At 36.9% G+C, this 21,876-nt stretch overlaps 1 protein-coding gene across 1 annotated transcript; it reads right to left on the bottom strand.

Annotated features, from left to right (window-relative positions):
- Nucleotides 1-1,502: 1,502 nt before the first annotated feature.
- On the bottom strand, nt 1,503-19,670 carry Mchr2 (melanin concentrating hormone receptor 2). Its single transcript, XM_027928377.2, has 5 exons — nt 19,489-19,670; nt 14,087-14,296; nt 8,515-8,709; nt 5,747-5,866; nt 1,503-1,818 (listed from the first exon to the last, which is right to left on the bottom strand). Exons 1-5 carry the CDS (start codon nt 19,668-19,670, stop codon nt 1,503-1,505), a joined length of 1,023 nt encoding a protein of 340 aa, XP_027784178.2.
- Nucleotides 19,671-21,876: the final 2,206 nt, after the last annotated feature.

The following is a 21,876-nucleotide window of genomic DNA, read 5'->3' as shown; positions in this document are numbered from 1 at the left end:
GCTATTGATACAGGTGTGCATTCAACTATTACATTATTCCAAAATAGTGCCCAAAATATCTTTAGTCAAAGATTTGACCTTTAAGTTAACACTGGGTTAAAATTCATGTGTTTCAAATACAACTGAGAGATTAAAAATGGAGATAAGTTCATTTGAAAGCTGGTTTCTGTGACACTTTTTCTAAAATGGGCTGATTAAAAATCAGATGTCCACAGAGTGAACAATTTTATGGCTCTAGACAAAGGAGGCAAGTTACAGATTTTATCCACAAACAAAATCACATTTGCCTTTGTTGAAAAGACAGGCTTTAAAAGCATTCTTTCCTTCCTAATTGTATCAAAAGGCGAGTTTTATACACACTGAAAGAGGAAAAGATAGCTATAATGAATATTATGAGTTTGAGGGCTAATTCTTTTTGTACTTAAAATAAAAACATAGTTAAACCTAAATGGGAACACTTCCTAATGATATTTAATGGCTTGAAGCGAAGGACTATTATTAAAATGCTGGTTTTTACAATTAGCAGCTACGAGAACAAAGCTAAATTCAAAATAATATACTGAAACTATAATTCACTACTTTCAGACTTGACTTTGTGGGTCTGTTGGAGAAAACAACAACAACAACAAAAACTCCAGGTTACTGGCTCTCTCCACTGTAAGTACTGTCTGTCAAGATGCTGCAGCAGAAAACTCAAACAAGAGACCTGGATTCAGTCCAGTTTTTAGGTAGCTGTTCAGCACTAGGTTTATCACAACCTTCCCCAAGTAATGGTACCTCATAGTTTTGTTAAATAAAATATTGAACACTGCATGTATGTGATAGATGATAAAGGTAGAGCCTAGTTATTGAAGGTATTGGATTGGCCCATATGAAGCTGACATTTCTAAAGATATTACCAAATGACCAGATTTCAGACCTCACTGTAAGATGGTCCCCTCCTAGGGACCACAGGGACTCTAATAAATATCTACCTGAGGGAAAAGGAGAAAACCTTCTTTACTAATCTGTTGATACTCCCTTTTCCAGGAAATAAAGCTTAATTTCCAAATTTCCCACTACTCCTTTGAGGTTGGGCTATGCTTAGGGACTCACTTCCTATGAACAGAACAGAGAAAAGCATAGGTAGTAATTTCACAGTGTAGAAACCCACATATAGTGTAAATGGTAAGGCCAGGTCCTCGGTGAGGTTGGAGCTGATGGTCATGGATGGCCATTTTTATCAGTGACTGGTTTATGACATGTGAAATAACGTACACAACCACAGAGCTTGGGTATTAATATATCCCACTCCCTAAGCCCCCAAACAAATCAACACTTACATCTTGCTAAACTGAGCGTATTAAACTCATTGCATCAAATGGCTATACTGCTGTTCCATGAGGCTAAGCATCACAAGTACACGAGAAGAAGGTGGATACCAGCAACCCAGTTGGCCTGTCCTTTTAAATATCAATATCATAGACAAACCTATTTAGGCTCTTGATGATCCAAGTATGCCCCTAAAAGCTTGATTTCAGTATAGTTTCAATATTTTTGATTTCCCTTTGAGTCACCCTCCTTGAAACTTGAGGCAGACGTTTCCGGAAATTTCCACTCAACATTATGTAGAGAAAAGGGTTAATGCTGCTGCCAGCGTAGCTGAGGCAGATGGAGAGGTAGTAGACTACGTAGAAGGCCATGGTGGGCTGCTCTATCTGTAAGTTCACCAGCTGTATCACGTGGTAGGGGGCAGCACTTAGGATGAAGACTGCCACCAGTACCAGCACCATCTTTGTCAGCTTCATTGCTCTCTGCTTTGGGACACTGGGATTGTAACTGCCAAAGAGACATTCAGATATACAGAGCATGAACAGTCATAGGAATTAAGGGATAACAATTCTCTAGAACTTTCTGGACAGTTCATAATGTCTTTGCAGTGAAATATGAAGCTCATTTTTATATTCCTACTTCAGAGTATTGTGAAAAGATATATATTTTTTTCATTCCTGTTAAAAACTTACCAAAGTTTCTAAAGTTGGATCATTTTGAGAAAAAAATAAATAAATAGCACTGAATGATACAACTCAATGTTTGAAATGAGCATACCTGAGTCCATAGTGATAGAAATGTATGCTTAAATAAAATGAGAGGAGAAGAGACAAACCTTCTTTATATATCTTTGATAATCCCCTTTCCAGGAGATAGAGCTTAATTCCTAATTTCCCCCTAGTCAATAATATGAGTTATGCTTGGGGACTCATTTCTCATGAACAGAGCAGAGAAAGGGGTAAGTAGTAATTTTACAATGGAGAACATTGGCAAACCTACCTCTGTGACTTCTGATATATTGGAATGATTTTTCCCCCCAAGTTCATAATTATAGTCTAATCATGATAACAGTATCAGAAAAAAAACCCAGAATATGAAACATTCTACAGGATATCTGGCCAGTACTTCTTAAGATTGTCAAAGTCTTGAAAAACAAGGAAAGTATGAGAAAATCCCACAGACCATAGATCCTGGAGAGATATGACAACTAAATGCAATTGTTAGTCTGGATTGAATCTTGGAAAGAGGACTTTAATGGAAAAACAGGTGAAGTCCCATAAGGATAGGGTTTGGTTGGTAATAACATACAATTGCCATTTTTCTTTTGTTTTGACAAATATATCATTTAATGTAAGATGTCAACAGAGGGAAGATGAGTGAGAGGCATACAGGAACTCTCTTACTAACTTTGCTTCTTTTATGTAATTTAAAAAATTATTCTAACAAACAAATATTTTAAATTTCCAAAATTTTATCATGTTTTGTCACATTTAAACATTTAATAAATAATTTCTCTGGGACATGATCAAAGCAGATGAATAAACCTTGGAAATAATATGAAAAAGAGCCAGGAAGCTTAAGATCATTTTAAGCTGATGACTCCTCTGCATTTAATCAGAACAGGCACCAAAACTCTTATAATTTCTTGCATTTTGAGGCATAAATGGACAGTCTGATCTTTGTTTGATAAGTTACTCTTAGCATTTCCGAGGAAAATGTTAAGAGCAACCTAATCTGATTTGGAAAACTCTTCTAAAAGAACTCAAACATCCCCTCCAGTGGTCCAGATCTTGACCTTCCACATGATTCCATTGTGACATTCTTATCAACACAATTCCCAGTGACACATTTAGAAACTAATTGTTTCTCTGTATCTGTGGTTGTTTTCTTTTTCTGTTTTGACAGACTAGCTTTTAGAATTGTAAGATTCCAAAGAATTTCAAGAAGTTAAGCTAAAATGCTGTGATCCAAGAAGACTTAAACCAAGGGTTGGTCACAAATTTTGATTGATGGGTTAAATTGCTTACATATACTTTTCAAAAAATCTTCTCATTGTTAGATGAAGAGACCTCCCATGTTCTTGGATAGGAAGGATTAACATTGTCAAAATGGCCATACTACCAAAAGTCTTATACAGATTTAATGAGATTCCAATTAAAATCCCAACAACATTCCTCATGGAAATAGAAAAAGCAATCATGAAATTTATTTGAAAAAATAAGAGACTCAGAATAGTCAAAGCAATTCTAAGCAAGAAGAGTGAAGCAGGAGGCATCACAATACCAGACATTATACTATAGAATGCCGTGGTATTGGCACTAAAACAGACATATAGATCAATGGTATAGAATAGAAGACACAGAGACTAACCCACATAAATGCAGTTATACTAGAAAAAGGCACTGAAAACATACATTGGAGAAAAGAGAGCATATTCAACAAATGATACTGGGTAAACTGGAAGTCCATATGCATCAAAATGAAATTAAATCACTATCCTCATCATGCACAAAACTAAACTCAAAGAAGATCAAGGACCTAGGAATTAGACCAGAGACCCTGCACTTATAGAAGAAAAAGTAGGTCCAAATCTTCATCTTGTCAGAGTAGGTCCTGACTTCCTTAACCAGACTCCTAAAGCACAAGAAATAAATTCAATAATCAATAAATGGGATGGGTTCAAACTAAAAGGCCTCTTCTCAGCAAAGGAAACAATAATGCAAAGAGAGAGCTACAGAGTGGGAGAACATCTTTATTACATGCATATCACATAGAACACTAATTTACAGGATATATAAAGAACTCAAAAAGCTAAACACCAAAAAATCAAATAATCCAATCAATAAATGGACTAAGTAATTGAACAGACACTTCTCAGAAGAAGAGATAAAATTAATCAACAAATATATGAAAAAATGTTCAACATTTCTAGCAATTAGAGAAATGCAAATAAAAACTAAGATTTCATCTCACTCCAGTCAGAATGGCAGTTATCAAGAATGCAAGCAAGTGTTGGCAAGGATGTGGGGGAAAATGTACAGACATACATTGCTGGTGGCACTGCAATTGGTGCAACCACTCTGGAAAGCAGTATGGAGATTCCTTAGACAACTTGGAATGGAACCACCATTTGACCCAGCTACACACTCCTTGGTCTATACCCAAAAGTCTTAAAATCAGCATACTACAGTGACGTAGCCATTTACAGCAGCTCAATTCACAATATCTAAACTGTGGAACCAACCAAATGCCTTTCAATAGATGAATGGATAAAGAAAATGTGGTATATATACACAATAAAATATTACTCAGCATTAAAAGAGAATAAAATTATGGCATTTGCAGGTAAATGGATGGAGTTGGAGAATATCATGTTAAGCAAAGTAAGCCAGGCCCAAAAAAAACCACGGACCAAATGTTCTCTCTGATAAGTAGATGCTGATCCATAATGGGGAGGGGGGCATGGGAAGAATGGAGGAACTATGGGTTGGACAAAGGGGGGGATGATAGAAGAGGGGGTAGGAAAGATGGTGGAATAAGGACATCATTACCCTAGGTACATGTATGATGGCACAAATGGCGCTACTTTAGATTGTGTATAACCAGAGAAATGAAAAGTTGTGCTCCATTTGTGTACAATGAAATGAAATGCATTCTAGTGTCATGTATGACTAATTAGAAAAATTTTTTTTTTTAAATGTTAAAAATGTCTTCCCATTATTAACATTTGGTGTTCAGGGAAACCCAGCAATCTCGCCTTTCCAAAAAACAAAAAACAAACAAACAAAACAACAACAACAACAACCCCCCCAAAACAACAACAACAAACAACCACCAAATCTTCACAAAAGATGAAGTTTAATTTTTTTACCCAATATTCTGCATAATCACTGACATTCATTTGAATGGGTCAGTATAAATAATTTCAAATTGAATATAATGAAGAGTCTCATGAGTTTATTGTCATTAGGTAAGTCTTTGGTTTTATTTATTTATAATTAATCTCCCTCTAATCTTAATGACACTCTTCTCTTCTAATTCAAGTATTAATGAAATCCTTTTCTAGTTAAAATATTAAAAGGGTGCACATAGCATCTTAGATATTTACAAATGTATAAAACTGTAAAATATGCAACTAAACCAATTAAATAATGTTGATGACAACTATAAAATTATTCTTTAGAATCTTGAGTTCTAATCACATTTTTATAAGTTACATCAATGATTTTAACATTTATCACTGAAAGATACTCAAACAGCTGTTTTAGAACATGTCTTATTTTCAGAACATGCCTTTAAAACCTATATTAATAATACGTGTATGTCTAAACGTGGTGTATTTCAAGTAATTGTTGCTTAAGGTCCTGTTGACGATATCTTAGCATATCTGAATTGTTCTTTTAACAATTAAAGTGAAAATAAGGCAAATACTTACCATCTAGAATCCTTATTTTGTTGATACATTTCCCAAGTATAGCATAAAATTAAAATATAGCACATTAGAATCAAGGGTAAAGGAAAAAAGAACGTGGTTATTGTCAAATAAAGTGTATACCTGTAAAAGAGAGAGAGAAAGATATTACTGTTATATTCACTGTAATAGGCATTGACTTTTGTAGTTTATGAGGCACTAATCTCTGATTTTTCAGGGTACAGGATAAAAGTCCCCGGGGAGGAGGTAAGAATCTTTGGGTACATTCTCAAAGAGAAGTCCTGCTGTTCATTGTTCACTGACAAGATTCTCTAACCAAGCCCAGGCTCAACCGTACTGAGAGCAGAACAGAGGCTATTCATTATTATTATCTTTACTATTAACATGATCAGGTAACAGCAGATAGCATTATACGGTAGGTACTGGTCTAAGTTCTTTGAATATTTTAACACACTGAATCTGTGCAACACCCTAAGTATCATGCCTTTAGTATCCTTATGTGACAAGAAAAAACACTGAGGCACAGAAGGGATAAGGGACTTGCCCAAGGTTACCCAGCTCATAAGTGGCTGAGATGGCATTTGAACCTAGGCAAGCTGTTGGACTCCAGAATCTTTGCTAATAAACTTCTCCCCATGGGGAGAAGACCCTGTTGTAAAATCAGGCTGTCTTTCCTCTCTGGTCTTCCAGGGAGAATTCTCAGGTATGCCAGCTCTATTCTTGTACAGATCCAGGTGTCCTCTTTCCTGGCAGGACTCTGCCTTGGTGACAGGAGCAGGCCCAGATTGGTGGAAAGGTGGCAGTGAATACAACGATCACAGGGACCCTGAATATAGCACAGGAGGTTTAGTCTTAGTGCACCTTAAGGACTTGATTCTAGGGGGAACGACAGAGGCTACACCCTTAGGACATCCCCTGTGATAACCACTGACAAATAGCACAAGCAGAAACAGCTGTTGGTGAAAATAAGCTAACCGTTTTTTTTTTTTTTTTTTCTATTTCTTCGACACAGACCAAAATCAAAGGTGAGTATAGGGCTGGGATTGTGGCTCAGCGGTAGAGTGCTCGCCTAGCATGTACTAAGGCCCTGGGTTCGATCCTCAGCACCACATAAAAATAAATAAATAAAGATATTGTATCCAACTGCAACTAAAAAATAAATATTAAAAAAAAAGGTGAGGATAGCCTGAGGCTCACTATGTGAATGTGCTCTCCTTCTAAGGAGGTAGGACTGTGTTACTCTCAGTCCTAGTGATTAAAATATCATTTCACCTTTCATTTGGTTAATGTTTTATGTCTGTGAGGGCAACAAATGCTGGTGGGAGAAATAACAAACAATCAATGGTACATATTACATTGTTATAGACTGAATATTATGTTCCCTCCAAATTTGTATGTTGAAAGCCTAACCCTCAATGTGATAGGAGGGGTGTTAGAAGCGGGGTCTTTGGTAGGTAATAAGTGTAATCAGTGCCCTTTTAAGGAGAGACCCTTGAGGAATAAGGAGAGGTTAGAAGGAGAGGTTGGCATGTGAGGATAGGAGGAGAGATTGACAATTGCAACCCAGAAGAGAGCCCTCACCAGAACCTAGCAACTGACCACGATAGCACCTTGATCTTGGACTTCCAGCTTCCAGAACAGTGAGAGATAAATTTCTTTTGTTTACAAACTATGTAGTCTATGATACTTTATTATAGCATCCCAAAGTAACATAGTTACATACAGTTTTTTTAAAAAAGGCATTTGTGGCTTCTAATTCTCTCAGGCTGCGTCTACATAATGCAGAAATGATTTATCCACTTGAGAACTGATGGAGTGGGAAAAGAAATCTGCCAGAGTGACTTGAGAGAATGCATATAAAAGATACCTACTCAGGATGTGCTCAAAAAATTCAGTTGTAGACTCCAGTGTTATGTTCAAAGTTTTAAGTAGAAAATTTTTGACTTAATTTTTTCTTTTCAAATTAAGACATAAGAAATGGCTGATTAATTGTTATATTACTTTCCCAGGGATTCTGTAACAAATTACCACAATCTAGATGTCTTAAAATAATAGACATTTATTCTTTCACAGTTTTGGAATCCAAACATTTGAAATGAAGTTGTTGGTATGATTGGGTCCTTTTGGAGAAGCTGAAGAAGAATTTGTTCCATGCCTTTTCTCTCAATTCTGGTGATTCCTATCAATCCTCGGTGTTCCTTGGCTCAAAAACGTTTAATTGCAAATTCTGCCTCTGTCTCTTCAAATTTTCCCCTCCTCAGCCACTGGATTTAAGAATCACCCTAATCCAGTATAGTCTCAGACTAACTCGATTACATCTGCAAGGACTCTGTTTCCAAATAAGGTTACACTTACAGGTACAGTGGGTTAAAACTTGAATGAATCTTTATGGGTGTCACAATTCAAGCAAACTACATTGCACATTGGTGGGGTTTAAGTCTGGGTACCTCTTAGAGCCTTTTGGAAATTCATCTTCTTCCTTGATTGCTGAGTTTCTGCTATGTTTGCTCCTATGGATCTTTAAATACATATTTAAATATATTTGTGTCTACTGAGGTTACATGATTAAATTCAAAATCTTTTTCTAAAGGTTATCCTCTCTTTCAAATCAAACTATCACCTGGATTGTGTAAAGGAGAAAACTAAGCAGAGAGACTGGTGAGAAGAGGGTCCCTGAGGACACTCTTTAAGCCTGCTCACGTGTTGACAAGGAGGATGAAGTACTTCACAACTTAATTCAACTCTATTTTTCTTATGTTTTAACAACTTACCAGAGTACGTCGTCAGGGGATGTTAAATCAAAAGCACAACTCTCAACACCATCTTTAAATTTGATGACCTTCGAGTAGACCCAGACAGGCAACGCCAGAATAAAGGAAGCTGCCCAAAGGCCCAAATTGATGTGGATGGTCTTGTACCTTGTTCTCCAACTTGTTAGTCGAAATGGTTGGACAAGGGCCAAGTACCTGCAAAGCCAGTTAAGAAGGGTTTGGGAACAATCAATAAAAACACTGAGCTCCAAGGATGAATGGTTCATGACAAGAGTAAATTATTAGTATTATTATCCTCCCTGAAGCACACCTCTATCATGGCAGAAAGAAAGTTATATTTTTTAAGAGCTTGCTGATACCTGTAGAGAAAACAACTCTTGACCCTGCAAGTCTGAATAAACCACTCACTGAAATAGCTGTCACTTCCACGAATACACTGTTAATGGTAAAATTCCTCAGTGCAAAATTTTTCTTTGCAAAGGTGCTTTCTTGTAAAGGAGGCTCTGGAAAACAGTGTCTTGGAATAAGGATTTCCTTCAGGAGGAAATGATCCTCTTCCCAGTAGGACTGATTGACATGAGGGCAGGAAGGGAGAAAGCGTGGGGGCTGATGGGAGAATTCCCCAGCAGGATGGCTTTACAGTAGGTCCCCCCAGCTCTTGGAGATTTGCTTCACAGAAATCACAGTGAGGATGAACAAGCCTGACTAGTGTAGGCAATGCAGATTCCTCCAGGAATTTAGGCTAGAGGCCAGAGGGAGGAAATGGACCAATTTCACGGGGAAGGGTTTTCTTTTTCTTCCATTTTAGATGAAGGGGGTAAAAAAAGAATGATCATTAATCAAACTTGAAATCCTGACATATCAAATACATTTGGTCCTCCAGAAAATCCAAGAATTTTTCAGAGCTAAGTGAAAGCTAAAGGGATAAAAAAGAGCTGCAATTCAGAAGGAAGGCCATTTGAAAAAGCAGTTTGCTGGGGCTGGGAGAGTAGTTGAGGGTAGTACTAGCAGAAATTAAACAAATGTAAAAAATATTTTTGTTGGTCACCCTTCAATAGCTTTGTTGCCTTCAGATAAAATTCAGAATCTTTACTATGACCCACAAGCTCTTTCTCCACCTAGCCTGCCTGCCACCTGGGCTGCTTACTTATGCCAGAGTCTCTTTGTCTTTTCTCTGAGATTTCTGTTACTATAACAAATACCTACGATAGTCAACTTATAAAGAGAAAAAGTTTATTTGGGTTCATGGCTTCAGGGGTTCTAATATGTGGATGGTTGATTTAATTGCTTTGGGCCTGTTGCAAGGCAGCACATTATGGTATAAAGCACCTAATATATTGAGATTGCTCACTTCATGGCCCAGAGAAGAAAGAAAAAGGAAGGGACCAGAGTTCTACAACCCTTTTTGAGGACATATCCCCAATAACTTAATGCTGCAGTCTGGCTGGGCACAAAATCACGAGCCACCACACAGCTTGTAGATTCAAACAGCAACTCTTTATTCCCGAACTCACACCAGCCGTCTGCAATCACGTTCTGGGGAAATCCACGTTCTCTGCCCAAATCCACCCACACTGGGCTTCTGTCTCCCAAAAAATACTGTCTGAATCCCGTGAGAACTCAAGGGGAACTCAGGCAGCAGGATACGCCCTATTCCCAGCAGGAATAACCTTAAACCTGGAACCACCCTAAACCCGGATTGTCCTAAACCCGGAACACCCTAAACCTGGATCTGCCCTGGTCCTTGAGCAAGGTCACCTTACATGCAATGTCACTGCAAAATGTCCTATTTCCAGGAGTCCTTCCACTAAGCAACATGGGGTACGCTGGCAAGGAAATTGTCATACCTACTTGGCTAATGACTCCCAGCAACTTAAGACCTCCTAGTAGGCACCATATCTTAAAGATTAGATCATCTTCCACTAGAACCAATCTAGGGACCAATCCTTTAACACAAGGAACTTTGGGGGAAATTCTAGATCCAAATTAGAGCAAGTTCATTCAAGTTGTTCTCCATTTCAGGGCCCAGCATAAACTATTCTACCTGCCTGGTAGGCTCTGCATTTACTTCCTCCTACTCTCTTTGAGTGCTTTCCTCTCAAAGAAGACTTTCTGACTACTCACTCTATACAAGAGCTCATGACTATCATTGCACATCACAGGAGAACTCTACTTTTCCTTCTAGGATGTATCATTGTGTGGAAATAAACATTCAACCAAGTGATTCTACACTTAATGCCTGTCTCACTGCTGGAACATAAGTCCTATGAGGACAGGAATCTTGATTACTAGTTTAAGTCCACAGTATACCCTGTATCTGGAATACTTATCAGAAATTTTTGTTGAATGAATAGGGGATTGTAGCTCCTACTCACTGTCTTTAGATGTTCTAAAGAATTTACTTACAAAAGTAGTAACTAACGAAAGTCTAGGTAGCTTTTATCTGGAGGCAAATGTTTTTTTTTTTTAAATTTTTTTTATTAGTGAATTATACATAACAGTGGGGTTCTTTTTTATATAATCATACATGCATGGAATATAATTTGCTCCATTTCAGTCCCTAGTGCTTCCTCTTTACTTTCTCCTTCCCCCTACAAAACTGATCTTCTTTTTATTTATCTATTTATTTATTAATTAAATTGCTGCTTTCTAGATATACATTAAGGTGGAATTCACTGTGGTATATTTATGTATGTACATATCATAATTTTGTCAATTTCATTCTGCATTTTCTCCCTTTTCCTGCCCCTCTTCTCCCCCCTTCAATTCTCTTCCTCTGCTCCACTGATCTTCCCTCTATTTTTGTGGGATATGCCCTTTCCTTTTCCCCATTTACTTTGTTATAGCTTCTGCATGAAAAAAAAAAATTGACCCTTGACTTTCTGAGTCTTCCACATAACATGATGTTCCCAGAGCCATCCATTTACCAACAAATGCCATAATTTCATTTTTCTTCATGGCTGAGTAAAATTCCATTGTGAATATATACCACATTTGCTTTATCCATTCATTTGTGGATGGGCACCTGGGCTGGTTCCATATTTTGCCTATGGTTAGTTGCACTGTTATAAAAAATGTGCCTGTATCTCTAGAGTATGCTGATTTTAGTAATAAATTTTAGTAGTAATTTTAGAATAAATACTGAGGAGTGGGATAGCTGGGTTATATATATGGTAGTTCTATTCCTAGTCTTTTGAGACATCTCTGTACTGCTTTCCAGAGTGGATGTACTAATCTGAAGTTCCACCAACATGTATGAATGTACCTTTCCCCACCACTTCCTTGCCAATATTTATTATTATTTGATTTCTTGATGATTGGAGGAGACAAATATCTTTATTTTGAATGTTTATATTTTTGTATGTATGGAGGTAGGAGTCAACTATTAAATATTCTATAAACTTGTAGTTATTACTAATCAGAGAAATGGAAATAAAGTTATTAGAAATACTTTAAATATATGATATATTACAGTGACAGTTAAACTGACTTAAATATAAAAAAAAATAAAGGATATTGATGGCAACAACATTTGGTTATGGCTTTACAAAGAAAACCCCATAACTCTTTTACAAAATGGCAGATTTGATTGAATTTTTATAAATTTAGTAGGGTTGGAACTATAAGAAATGCCAGGAAACATTTGTTTCTTGCCACCTGATCCTCTAGAGTGATAGCCAGCAGAAAGAAAAATCAGAATGACTTAACTATGAAGTAAAACTTTAGCATCCTGGTCTATCCTGATTAAAACAAAACAGAAAGAAAATGGTATATTCAATTGTACAAAACAAATGCATGTGCACGCATATCTACCAGCCCCCGCCCCCCACCCCGCCAGGCTCACACATCTGTAAACATTAGAAACAGAAAATTACAGGACAAACTTCCCTCTTAAAAAAAAAAAAGCCAGTTTCTTTTGCATCCAGGATATGGGTGTAAAGAGGCTTTTATTGTTATCTAAGAATGGGATTATCATTGGTAAATCCTATGCATCAGGTTGCTTTTCTACAGTGGGCTTGGCCTCTGCAGGGATTTCTCTCTGGTGTTGTGACACTGTCAAGCTATGGACTTTTCTCAAGTCATAGTCAGTATTGGTTGCATTTGCTGAAATACAAGATCTACACAGTACAATATTTTAAAAATATGGTGTTAATTATAAATTGAAAGGCATGCTCTGTGTTTTGAGAACTCTTTTACTGAAAAGTGGCAGGACACAAAAATGCATAAAATGTTACCATCATTACTCATTTTGTCAGAGCAAATGATTTATGTGAATCTTACCATTCTGTTGTTTAATCCATTTGAAGAACTTTTTATCACTTCTCTCTCCCAAAAGGCCCACTTGGAAGGGTGAAAGAGGCAGAGCTCAAGAAAAAGTCCTGGATGGACTCAAGGAAATTAATACACTCTTCAGGACTAACATTCATTCATTCATTCATCAATATTTTTTGAGCATCTATATGCCACAGACATTTGGGATGTATTAGTGGACAAAGACTCTGCCTTTGTGGAATCTACAGTGGAGGGGCAAGAGAGGCTAGACAATAAACAACACACACATATGTAAATGCACAAATTATGTGAGATATTTGAAGCAAGGGAAAAAGAAAAGGTGGATCAGAGCAAGGAGGATCAAGTGTGCTCAATTGGGGTGGGAAGAAAAAGATAGATTCAAATGTTGAGTGTGTTGTTTTGGAGACAGCACACTGCTGCTGTGCGTATTATTGCTGTCTTTATGTCTCCATCTGGAGAGAGTTGTTTGGATGTCGTGCGGGGTCATGGTATCTGGATGATACAGGACAATTTTAGTGTGCAGGCTTCTTAGAGAGGACAGTAGTGAGATGATTACAAATGACTTGCTATTTCTAAAGTCAGATGGTCTGGGTCTGAACTGGACTACAGAAGTACTGGAGTCATTGACTCCATAGTACTCACCATCACCATTATCTTCTCAAATGAGATTAGCTTATGTGGTTGGTGAAAAGGTATGTGGCACCATAGCAGGGCACAGGGGAATACATTTCTTTTTTGTGATGTAAAATGGCAGCATTTGCATTAACCAAACATAAGTGTTGTGTAAAAGATGGTTTGCCTGCTGCTAGGTGGTAAGATGCATGTGAGACAGTGAACATACCAGAAACATACTTAAATGCTCAGTTCTGCCACTAACTCTCTATGTGCCCCCAGCATATCCTCTAATCACTGTGGGCCTCAGTTCAGGAAAATCTGATTTACTGCAAGAAAGTTGGGTAGCCGGGTAGAGTTCATTTTGGTTTCTAATATTTCATGATTTTTTTGATCTTTTTTTCTTGCAGTGAATTGCAAATAAAACTGAGATCAAAAAGAAAGATTAGAAAAACAGAGATTTTAGTGTTTTACATTTTTCCATTAAAAAGACTTCCGTGAAAGTTGAAAAAAATATTCCTAAGTCAGCAGTCTTACAATGAAGCAAACAAAGGAAGAGGAGTTTGGTGTTATAAATGAACATTGGTGTTGCTTAAATTGGAATGACCTTGGGGAAGCATAGGTGTCTCTGAATTGTACTGAGGTATTTCAGAGTCTCTTCACTTACCTGTCCACACTCATTACAGTCATGATGGCACTGCAGGCAAACTGGTTGCAGGTGTCCAGGGCCGTGATGGTAGTACAGAGAGGCCCCCCGAACACCCACTCTCCTCCTTGGGCCCACTGGTGAATAAGAAAAGGCATTCCAATAATGTGAACTAAATCAGCCACAGCCAGGTTGCAAATATAAATGTCAGGGATTGTTTTTTTCCTTGACCTGAAAAAATTAAAAAAATGGAAGGAGATTCAGGATGAACATTGAAAGTGTATAACTTCTTCAACCTATGCCACTTTTCACAAAATTTTGATTGCCCTAATGAATTTTAAAAGTTAAAGGAAAACGGACACAAATGCACAAGGAATGCCTATAGTCTTATGTATATTTAAACATTTTGAACTATTTATCTGATTACTAACTAATGTTTTAAAAGTACATCCACAAATTCTTTGATATTCCTTCCAATTAGGTGGAGTCTAATTCCCTCTTTTTGAGTGTTGAACTTAATAAATTGCTTCTGTCAATTAGAATATGGTAGAAGAGATGCTGTGTGACATTTGAACTCAGGACACAAAGCACAATGAGGCTTTGTCTTTGCTCTCTTGAATCACTGTCTCTCGAGGGAAGATGGCTGCCAGACGGCTGCCACGTTGTGAGGATACTCAGCAACACTGTGGAGAGGTACACATGGGGAGGAACTGAAACCTCCAACAACCAGCTAGCACCAGCTTACCAGCTATGTGAGTGAATTAGATTGTCTAGCCCCAGACAAGCCTTTGATGATTGTGTTCCTGGGGGAGTACTTGACTGCAGCTTAATGAGAGACCCTGGGTTAGAGCAACCAGATAAGTTTCTCTTGGATTCCTGACCCCTGGAAACTATGTGAGATAATAAATATTTATTGATTTGAGCCACTAATTTGGCAACAAATTATACCAACTTTAAGCAAACTTTAAGCAAAACTCAAGCAAAAAGCTTAGTTTTTACTTGTTTCTAGCACCTAAAACAGCTGAACAGGAAAAATAAGTGGTTTCTATTGTGCAATACATTCTCCTCACCAGAGCTGAGATCACTCTTAGTATTTGAACCATTACTTAGAAATATTCCAGGAGAAATGAATCCAATAGCAAAGACTATGAATGAAGAACCTGAAATACAGACAGCAGAGAGGAATCTGAAATGAGTGAACCCGTAGAATGACTGATTCCCTGCTTGGGGAGGGGGTGAAATGAATGCAATGCTATCTAGGCGTAGCATACTCACCTGTTGGTGAAAAAGTCTTCTTACAGAAGAAATTTAAATTTAAAATCAGCTCTTCAAGGAACAGTCAACAAAAAATAGATATCATTTTCATCTGGGAGGTGCTGTTCACGAATTCAACAAACATTTCACTGAGCGCCAATAATATGTCAGGCATAATATTGTATTCTGGGCCTACAAAGCTACATTTATAAACTTGGTCACTGAGGAGATTATAGTGTAGATATGTATAAATGAATGATGGATTACATTACAATTTGATAAGATAAGGTAGGGTCAGGTGCAAAGAGCACTAAGGAGGGATGAAGGCCAGTTTCTTGGCAGAGGTAGCATTTGAATTGAGGCCAAATGCTAGGGATGCAGCTCAGCACTACAGCACTTGCCTACCATGTATAACGGCCTGGGTTTGATCTCCAGAACAGAAAAAAAAAAAAAAAAAAAAAAAAAAAAGAACACATAAGAATGAGCCCTAAGACCATGCCATAATTGCTAGTTAACTTCAGATCCAAAGTTATTACCCTGCTGTTTGGAAGCCAGTGTATACTTTATTATTCATTGGTTGCAAATTCTGTAGACTTGAACTTCATTTCTAAACTGTCAAATTATGTGAAACGTCACACAGGGAGAGGCCATATTTTGCCCAGATCTTGGCAATATACACTGTATGAGGAAATTACTGACATTGAGTCCTTACTCAGAAGCCACACTCTAGTCATTGCTGATGCCACTAGAATAGGATGGCTCTTTGCCACGGGAGGTTGGTGGCTAACATCAAAATGACCAAGAAGGAAAAGGTGAAACATGTTTACTTTTCCTCTCTTTGAGGAAAGGATCATGTCAACCAAAAGGGCAGGAAGTGACTGTCCTTGGTCTTTTACCTCTTGTCTTCTCCAGGTCATTGGTGGAAGGACATTGAGAGGGGACAAGGAAAGAGACAGACATTATGGGTCAGGCAGAAAAAATTCCACACTGAAAAACAGTTGTAAATCCTAATGTTTAAATTATATTATTTGCATTTGAATTTGGGTGTAAATCATGAGTGGTTGTTTAGCTCCTAGTTGTGGTAACCAGACCTATGGCCCTTGTTCTCCTTTAGTTAGGTACACATCATTTGCTGATAATGAATATGGTAATTCTATTGTGCAGATCACTAACTGGTAATTTAAAAAAATAAAGTAAAAGTGCTTATATACAATATTCTGTATAGCACAAATAAATCTGGAGCAATATAAATAACAATATATTTATGGTTGCTTTTTTACTGAAAAATAGCAGCATATAAAATTAAAAATAATTAAATAGAAATTATAAAATTCTATCTATAAAACTTACATTCTCTTTTTAGGTTTAATTTACCTTCAGATTTTCTGCTGTCGGACTTCATTAGACTTCTGTCTGTTATGACCCAAACATTTGAAATAAAAAAAAAAAAACAAGACAAAACATAGACGTGTGATAATTTTGGCTAGCATGTTTTCTATATGGTTAACGTAGCCATATCTAATGTTCACTAATTTGAGGAATGATAAAAATAAATTATGGTATTCCACAAGAGCACACAAGATATGACACAGCTGTTGCAAATCATTGTTTGGAAGAATATTTAATGAAATGGGAAAATACTTACAATATTATTTCAAAAAAATATTGACTGTGTATTGAGCATGACTTCAAATTTATTTTAAATATTTATTTAAAAATTATGAAGGAATAATGTCAAGTAGTCACAGTGATTATCTATTTGATATATATGAATTTTCTTATGCTTTGTAGTTTCTGATTGTTTTTCTTTTATAGTCAGAAATAACAATAAATACTTTGCACTAAATAAGATTAACAGCACATATGTAGGCTGCTCTGCTGGTCCTTCACCTGCTGGTTCTCAAGCCTATTTCCCATCCTTCCTGAGACCTTTGTTCCCAGCCCCCCTTGCTGACTGGTTGGCCAATAGGAAATGCTAAAGGGTAGGAGGAGAGGATAAGGTAGGGTGCCCTCTCTCCACTCCATTCCTGACATCTTGAACAGTGGCTGCTTCCCTTCCATGGCTCCAGTTTCTTCCTGCAAGTGTATTCCCTGGATCCCACAGGGACTCCCAATAGGCAGCCCAGTCTCCTGCGGTCTGTAATGCCACCTTTGCTCTTCCTTCAGTTCCAGGAGAAAGGGAAAGATGGAAAAGTGGCAATTACAACAGGCAAATGGGAGTGATGAGGAACATTCCCACATCTCTGGCTATTAGCCTTCTTCTACTCAGCACTATTGCCTTCTTGAGTTTCCAAGACTATTTCATCACTGCCAGTTTCTTTTCCGGATCTTATTATTTGAAACTTCTCCTCCTGTTCCTCCTTCTCTTTTATTTTTTTCAATTGTTTTCAGTGTTTTGTATTATTGCTGAACTATTCCGTATGTTTAAATCTTACCTTCTTTGCTAGCCTATGAGTTTTTTTAGAGTCAGATGTGGCTGTAACATTTTTTTGCTATTTCTACTATTGATCATCATTCACATTGTCATCCTGGGAACTGATCTTGCTGTTAACTGGTCCTGTGAGGATTCTTCCACTCACAAAAAAAAAAAAAAAAAAAAAAAGTACAACAGTATCTTTTTAATTTTGATAAATCACTTATCTTTGTTAGGGTGGAGGAAATAGCCTGGAAGGTGACATCATAACATCTGGGTCCAGTTGCCAGGACTGCCATTTAATAGCTGTGTGATGTTGGGCAAATTATTTACTTTCCTGAGCCTCTTTCTTCAAACAGGTATAATAGAGGTACTTCATCTTTGAGGATCAAATGAGTTTACAACTGTGAATTTTAGTTTCATATGCTCCACAAAGTTTGTTATAGATATAGGTTAATTTAATGCTGAAAACACCCATTATATAGTACATCTTATATAACATATAAATATGGGCAAACATTTTAAAAAATGACAGTTATTAGTATGATATGTGGTTGATTTTTATTATATAGCATATGATAAAAATTTATCATCTATCATATATCATATGTTAAAAAATTAACATCTTGTATTGATTAAAAGTAGTAAAACTTAACTGTGAAAATAATCATTACAGTAAAGATATCAAGTGTGATGGGACACATGTGAAAATAACTATTATGTAGTACACCTTATATAACAAACAAGGGCAAACATTTTAAAAATTGACAGTTATAAGTATGAGCGGAGAACACAAGAAAAAATTTGACATCTTGTGTTGATTAAAAGTAGTAAAACTTAACTGTGAAAATAGTCAATACAGCAAAGATATCAAGTATGATGGCGCACATGTGCATTAATTCTAAACCAATTTTGTCAAGTCCATAGAAAACAAATAACCTGGGGCTGGGATTGTGGCTCAGCGGTAGAGTGCTTGCCTCACACATGTGGGACCCTGGGTTTGATCCTCAGCACCACATAAAAATAAATAACTGAAATAAAGATAATGTGTCCAACTATAATTAAAAAATAAATATTAAAAAAATAAAACAAATAACCTGTTCTTTTTCTCCACATTAAACATTTTGCTCAACTTGAGAGGAAGGAAGAAATGACCTGAAGTGAGGAGAGAGCAGTGGAGCAGAGGCAGGAGGAGGTCCTGGGGAGCAGATACTCCTCAGTTAGGTCTATACTGGGATGGTCTACACAGAGGGGAAACATCTCACTGTCTATGCTCCCTGCATCTTCAGATGCCCGGGTGAGTGAAAAAGGATTTCCTTCAGCCAAAACAGGTCACCTTAGGGTAACTCTTATTTCTGGAAAATAAAATAGTCGTGTTGCTACTTCAACCCCAGTCGGGGCTCCACCTCCAAAGATTTTGAGTTAATGAGTTTGTGGTGAAACCTCATGTTAGGATTTTTAAAAGCTTCCCAGGTGATTTTAATATGTGTCTGAGATTGAAACTCCTGGCTCTAAAAATTAACTGACCCAGCAGTAAGCATTGGACTAGGTCTTAACTGTTTTGAGATCAGCAACTCAGATATTACTGAATGTATGATGAAAATATCTGTAGAATCTTCTTTAATTATCTTAAGCAAATATTCCCTAAACCTGATTTCATTAAGCAAATCCTACAAGGGAAGGATTCACTTGATTTATTTAGAGAGTTTAGAATGTGTTCCCCACATTACGGAAGAAAAGAAAAAGAAGTCCTTACCTTACTATTGTGAATACAATGAGAATGTTGCCAATCAGCCCTGTTAAACAGATAACCCCAATCATGGAAGGAAGGATGACTGTATCCACAATGATGGGGGCTTCAAAAGCAAACTCTTTATTCCAGGATTTGTTTAAAATTTCAGTAGAGGTGTTCCAAAAGGTTGAGTGAAATGAATTCATTGTTCATGGGCTTCCAGTGCTAAAAGCTGTGAAGTAATAGGAGGTGATTTGTTTATTGAGTTTTTCCAGTATAGATTTCCTTTACTTAATTCAAAGAATATTTGTTGGAGCCTCATTTGTACCAAGATTTCACACAACACAATGTTATTATGGTTTAGATATTAGTGTGCCCTCAAAACTCATGTCTGAGACAATGCAAGAAAATTTAGAGGTGAAATAATTGGGTTATGAGAGTTTAGCCTAATCAGTGCATTAATCCCCTGGTATGGATTAACTGGGTGGTAACTATTTAGGCAGGCAGATTGTGGCTGGAGGAGGTGAGACCCTGGGAGTTCTTATATATTTTGTTCTTGTTGAGTGGAACTCTCTTTCTGCTTCCTGGTGCCAAGTCCTGAGCTACTTTCCTCTACTACACATTTCCACCATGATGTTCAGCCTACTCAGTCCCAGAGTTATGGAGCCAGCCATCTATGGACTGACACCTCTGAAACTGTGAGCCCCATATAGACTTTACCCCTTTAAAATAGGTCTTGTCAGGCCTTTTAGTCACAGTAGCAAAAAAGCTGACACAGGATTCCAGGGTAAGTATGATTGGCCCTTTTTAATAATGATATCATAGGTTACCAGAAGAGAAGGTCAACAGCAAACTACAGAACAGCACAAGAAGCACCATGCTTGTCTTCAATCTGTATTGTAGTTCTTGTTTTGAGCAGAGTTGATATTCGTTCAGCATGTACAGGTACTGGTTGTTTACAACTTATGTCTATTCTTATTGTCTATTTGTAGTGGCTAGTATCTTAGCAACACTCAGGTTGTTAAACATATCTTTGTCTGCTTGTTAGTACATAGTGTATATCCATCTGATTGTTTAGGATGGAATGGGTAAGATTTCTTGATGTGGTCCTTGGACTATTCAAGATAGTCAATAGGAATGGGTCAGTTCAGCAAAAGGTAGCTGTATGAGGGTAAAAGTATTATGACCAGTGAAAGCACCATGTGCAAAGAAGTATACAGAGAGAAATGCCCCCACTGTTCAACCTAAATATAAACAAGTAAGCAAATAAAATATAATGGAGCTGAAAAATTATTTGTGCAGTCAACTGTCTTGGTAAAAGACATTTTAAAAATGTCTGGTTTCTGGTAACAATAAATTGGGTTACTTGAATCAATGTTTATAGCAGTTCAATTCCCAATAGCTAAACTATGGAACTGGCCTAGATGTCCTTCAACAGATGAATGGATAAAGAAAATGTGGTGTATACACACAATGGAATAGTACTCAGCCATAAAGATAAATGAAATTAAGGTATTTGCCAGTTAATGGATGGAACTAGAGATTATCATGCTAAGTGAAATAAACCAATACCAAAAACCCAAAGACCAAATGTTCTCTCTGGTATATGGATGCTAACTCACAATAAGGGGGCAGGGTATGGAAAAATAGTACTTTGGATTAGACAATGGGGAATGAAGGGAAGCGAGGGGGACCGGGAGTAGGAAAGTTAGTATAATGAATTGAACATTACTTTTCTATGTTCATATATGAATACATGGCCAATGTAATTCCACATAATGCACAACTAGAAGAATGGGAAGTTGAAATACATATATACATATAATTTGTTAAAGTGCATTCTACTGTCATGTATTAAAAAAGAACAAATAAATTAAAAGGAGATTTTGAGGGAAACAAAAAAAGTCTAGTGTTTTGTAATTATAATAACTTGAGGCACAGGAGAAAAATGAACTCATATCAACTGCTTTTAAAGCATTTCTGTAAGTCTAAAAAAGATAATATGGATTATATATTCAAATGAGTAAGTTTGGGGGACCTGCGATGACCTGCATTTTTAGAAACAATGATTTAGATTAAGATGGGCAAACTTTTCCCAATGAATTATGTATAGCAATTTCCGTGATCTCCCAAATCATTTATGAATTTCAATATCCAAATATAATCTGGAGGAATATGGCTCCTCAAATTTTAGTCAGCAGGCATACTAATAAGTCTATTTCTAAGACTGATGGTCTGACATTTAAGATTTGGGAGTATAATCAGTTTAGCTACATGTTAATATGTTTTAATGTTTAATAAAAAATAAAATTGCAAAGTCAGGGGACTTACTTATTGTTGACAATTCCCAGGTTACTGAAATCTAAACCCAAAGTGCTTCAGTCTCACCCCTTCAACTCTGTGTACCTCTTG

The sequence above is a fragment of the Marmota flaviventris genome, chromosome 6, assembly GCF_047511675.1.
Source record: "Marmota flaviventris isolate mMarFla1 chromosome 6, mMarFla1.hap1, whole genome shotgun sequence".
NCBI classification, from domain to species: Eukaryota; Metazoa; Chordata; class Mammalia; order Rodentia; family Sciuridae; genus Marmota; species Marmota flaviventris.
The sequence above is the reverse complement of the archived record's forward strand: the minus strand, read 5'-3'. Positions and strand labels throughout refer to the sequence as shown.

Excerpts from the sequence above, each read along its gene's own strand:
- Mchr2 (XM_027928377.2), bottom strand. The coding sequence starts at position 19,670 with ATGAATTCATTTCACTCAACCTTTTGGAACACCTCTACTGAAATTTTA. Across the intron at positions 8,710-14,086 it reads ACTGTAATGAGTGTGGACAG|GTACTTGGCCCTTGTCCAAC; the intron begins GTAAGTGAAGAG and ends CTGGCTTTGCAG. Across the intron at positions 1,819-5,746 it reads CAAAATAAGGATTCTAGATG|TTACAATCCCAGTGTCCCAA; the intron begins GTAAGTATTTGC and ends TCTCTTTGGCAG.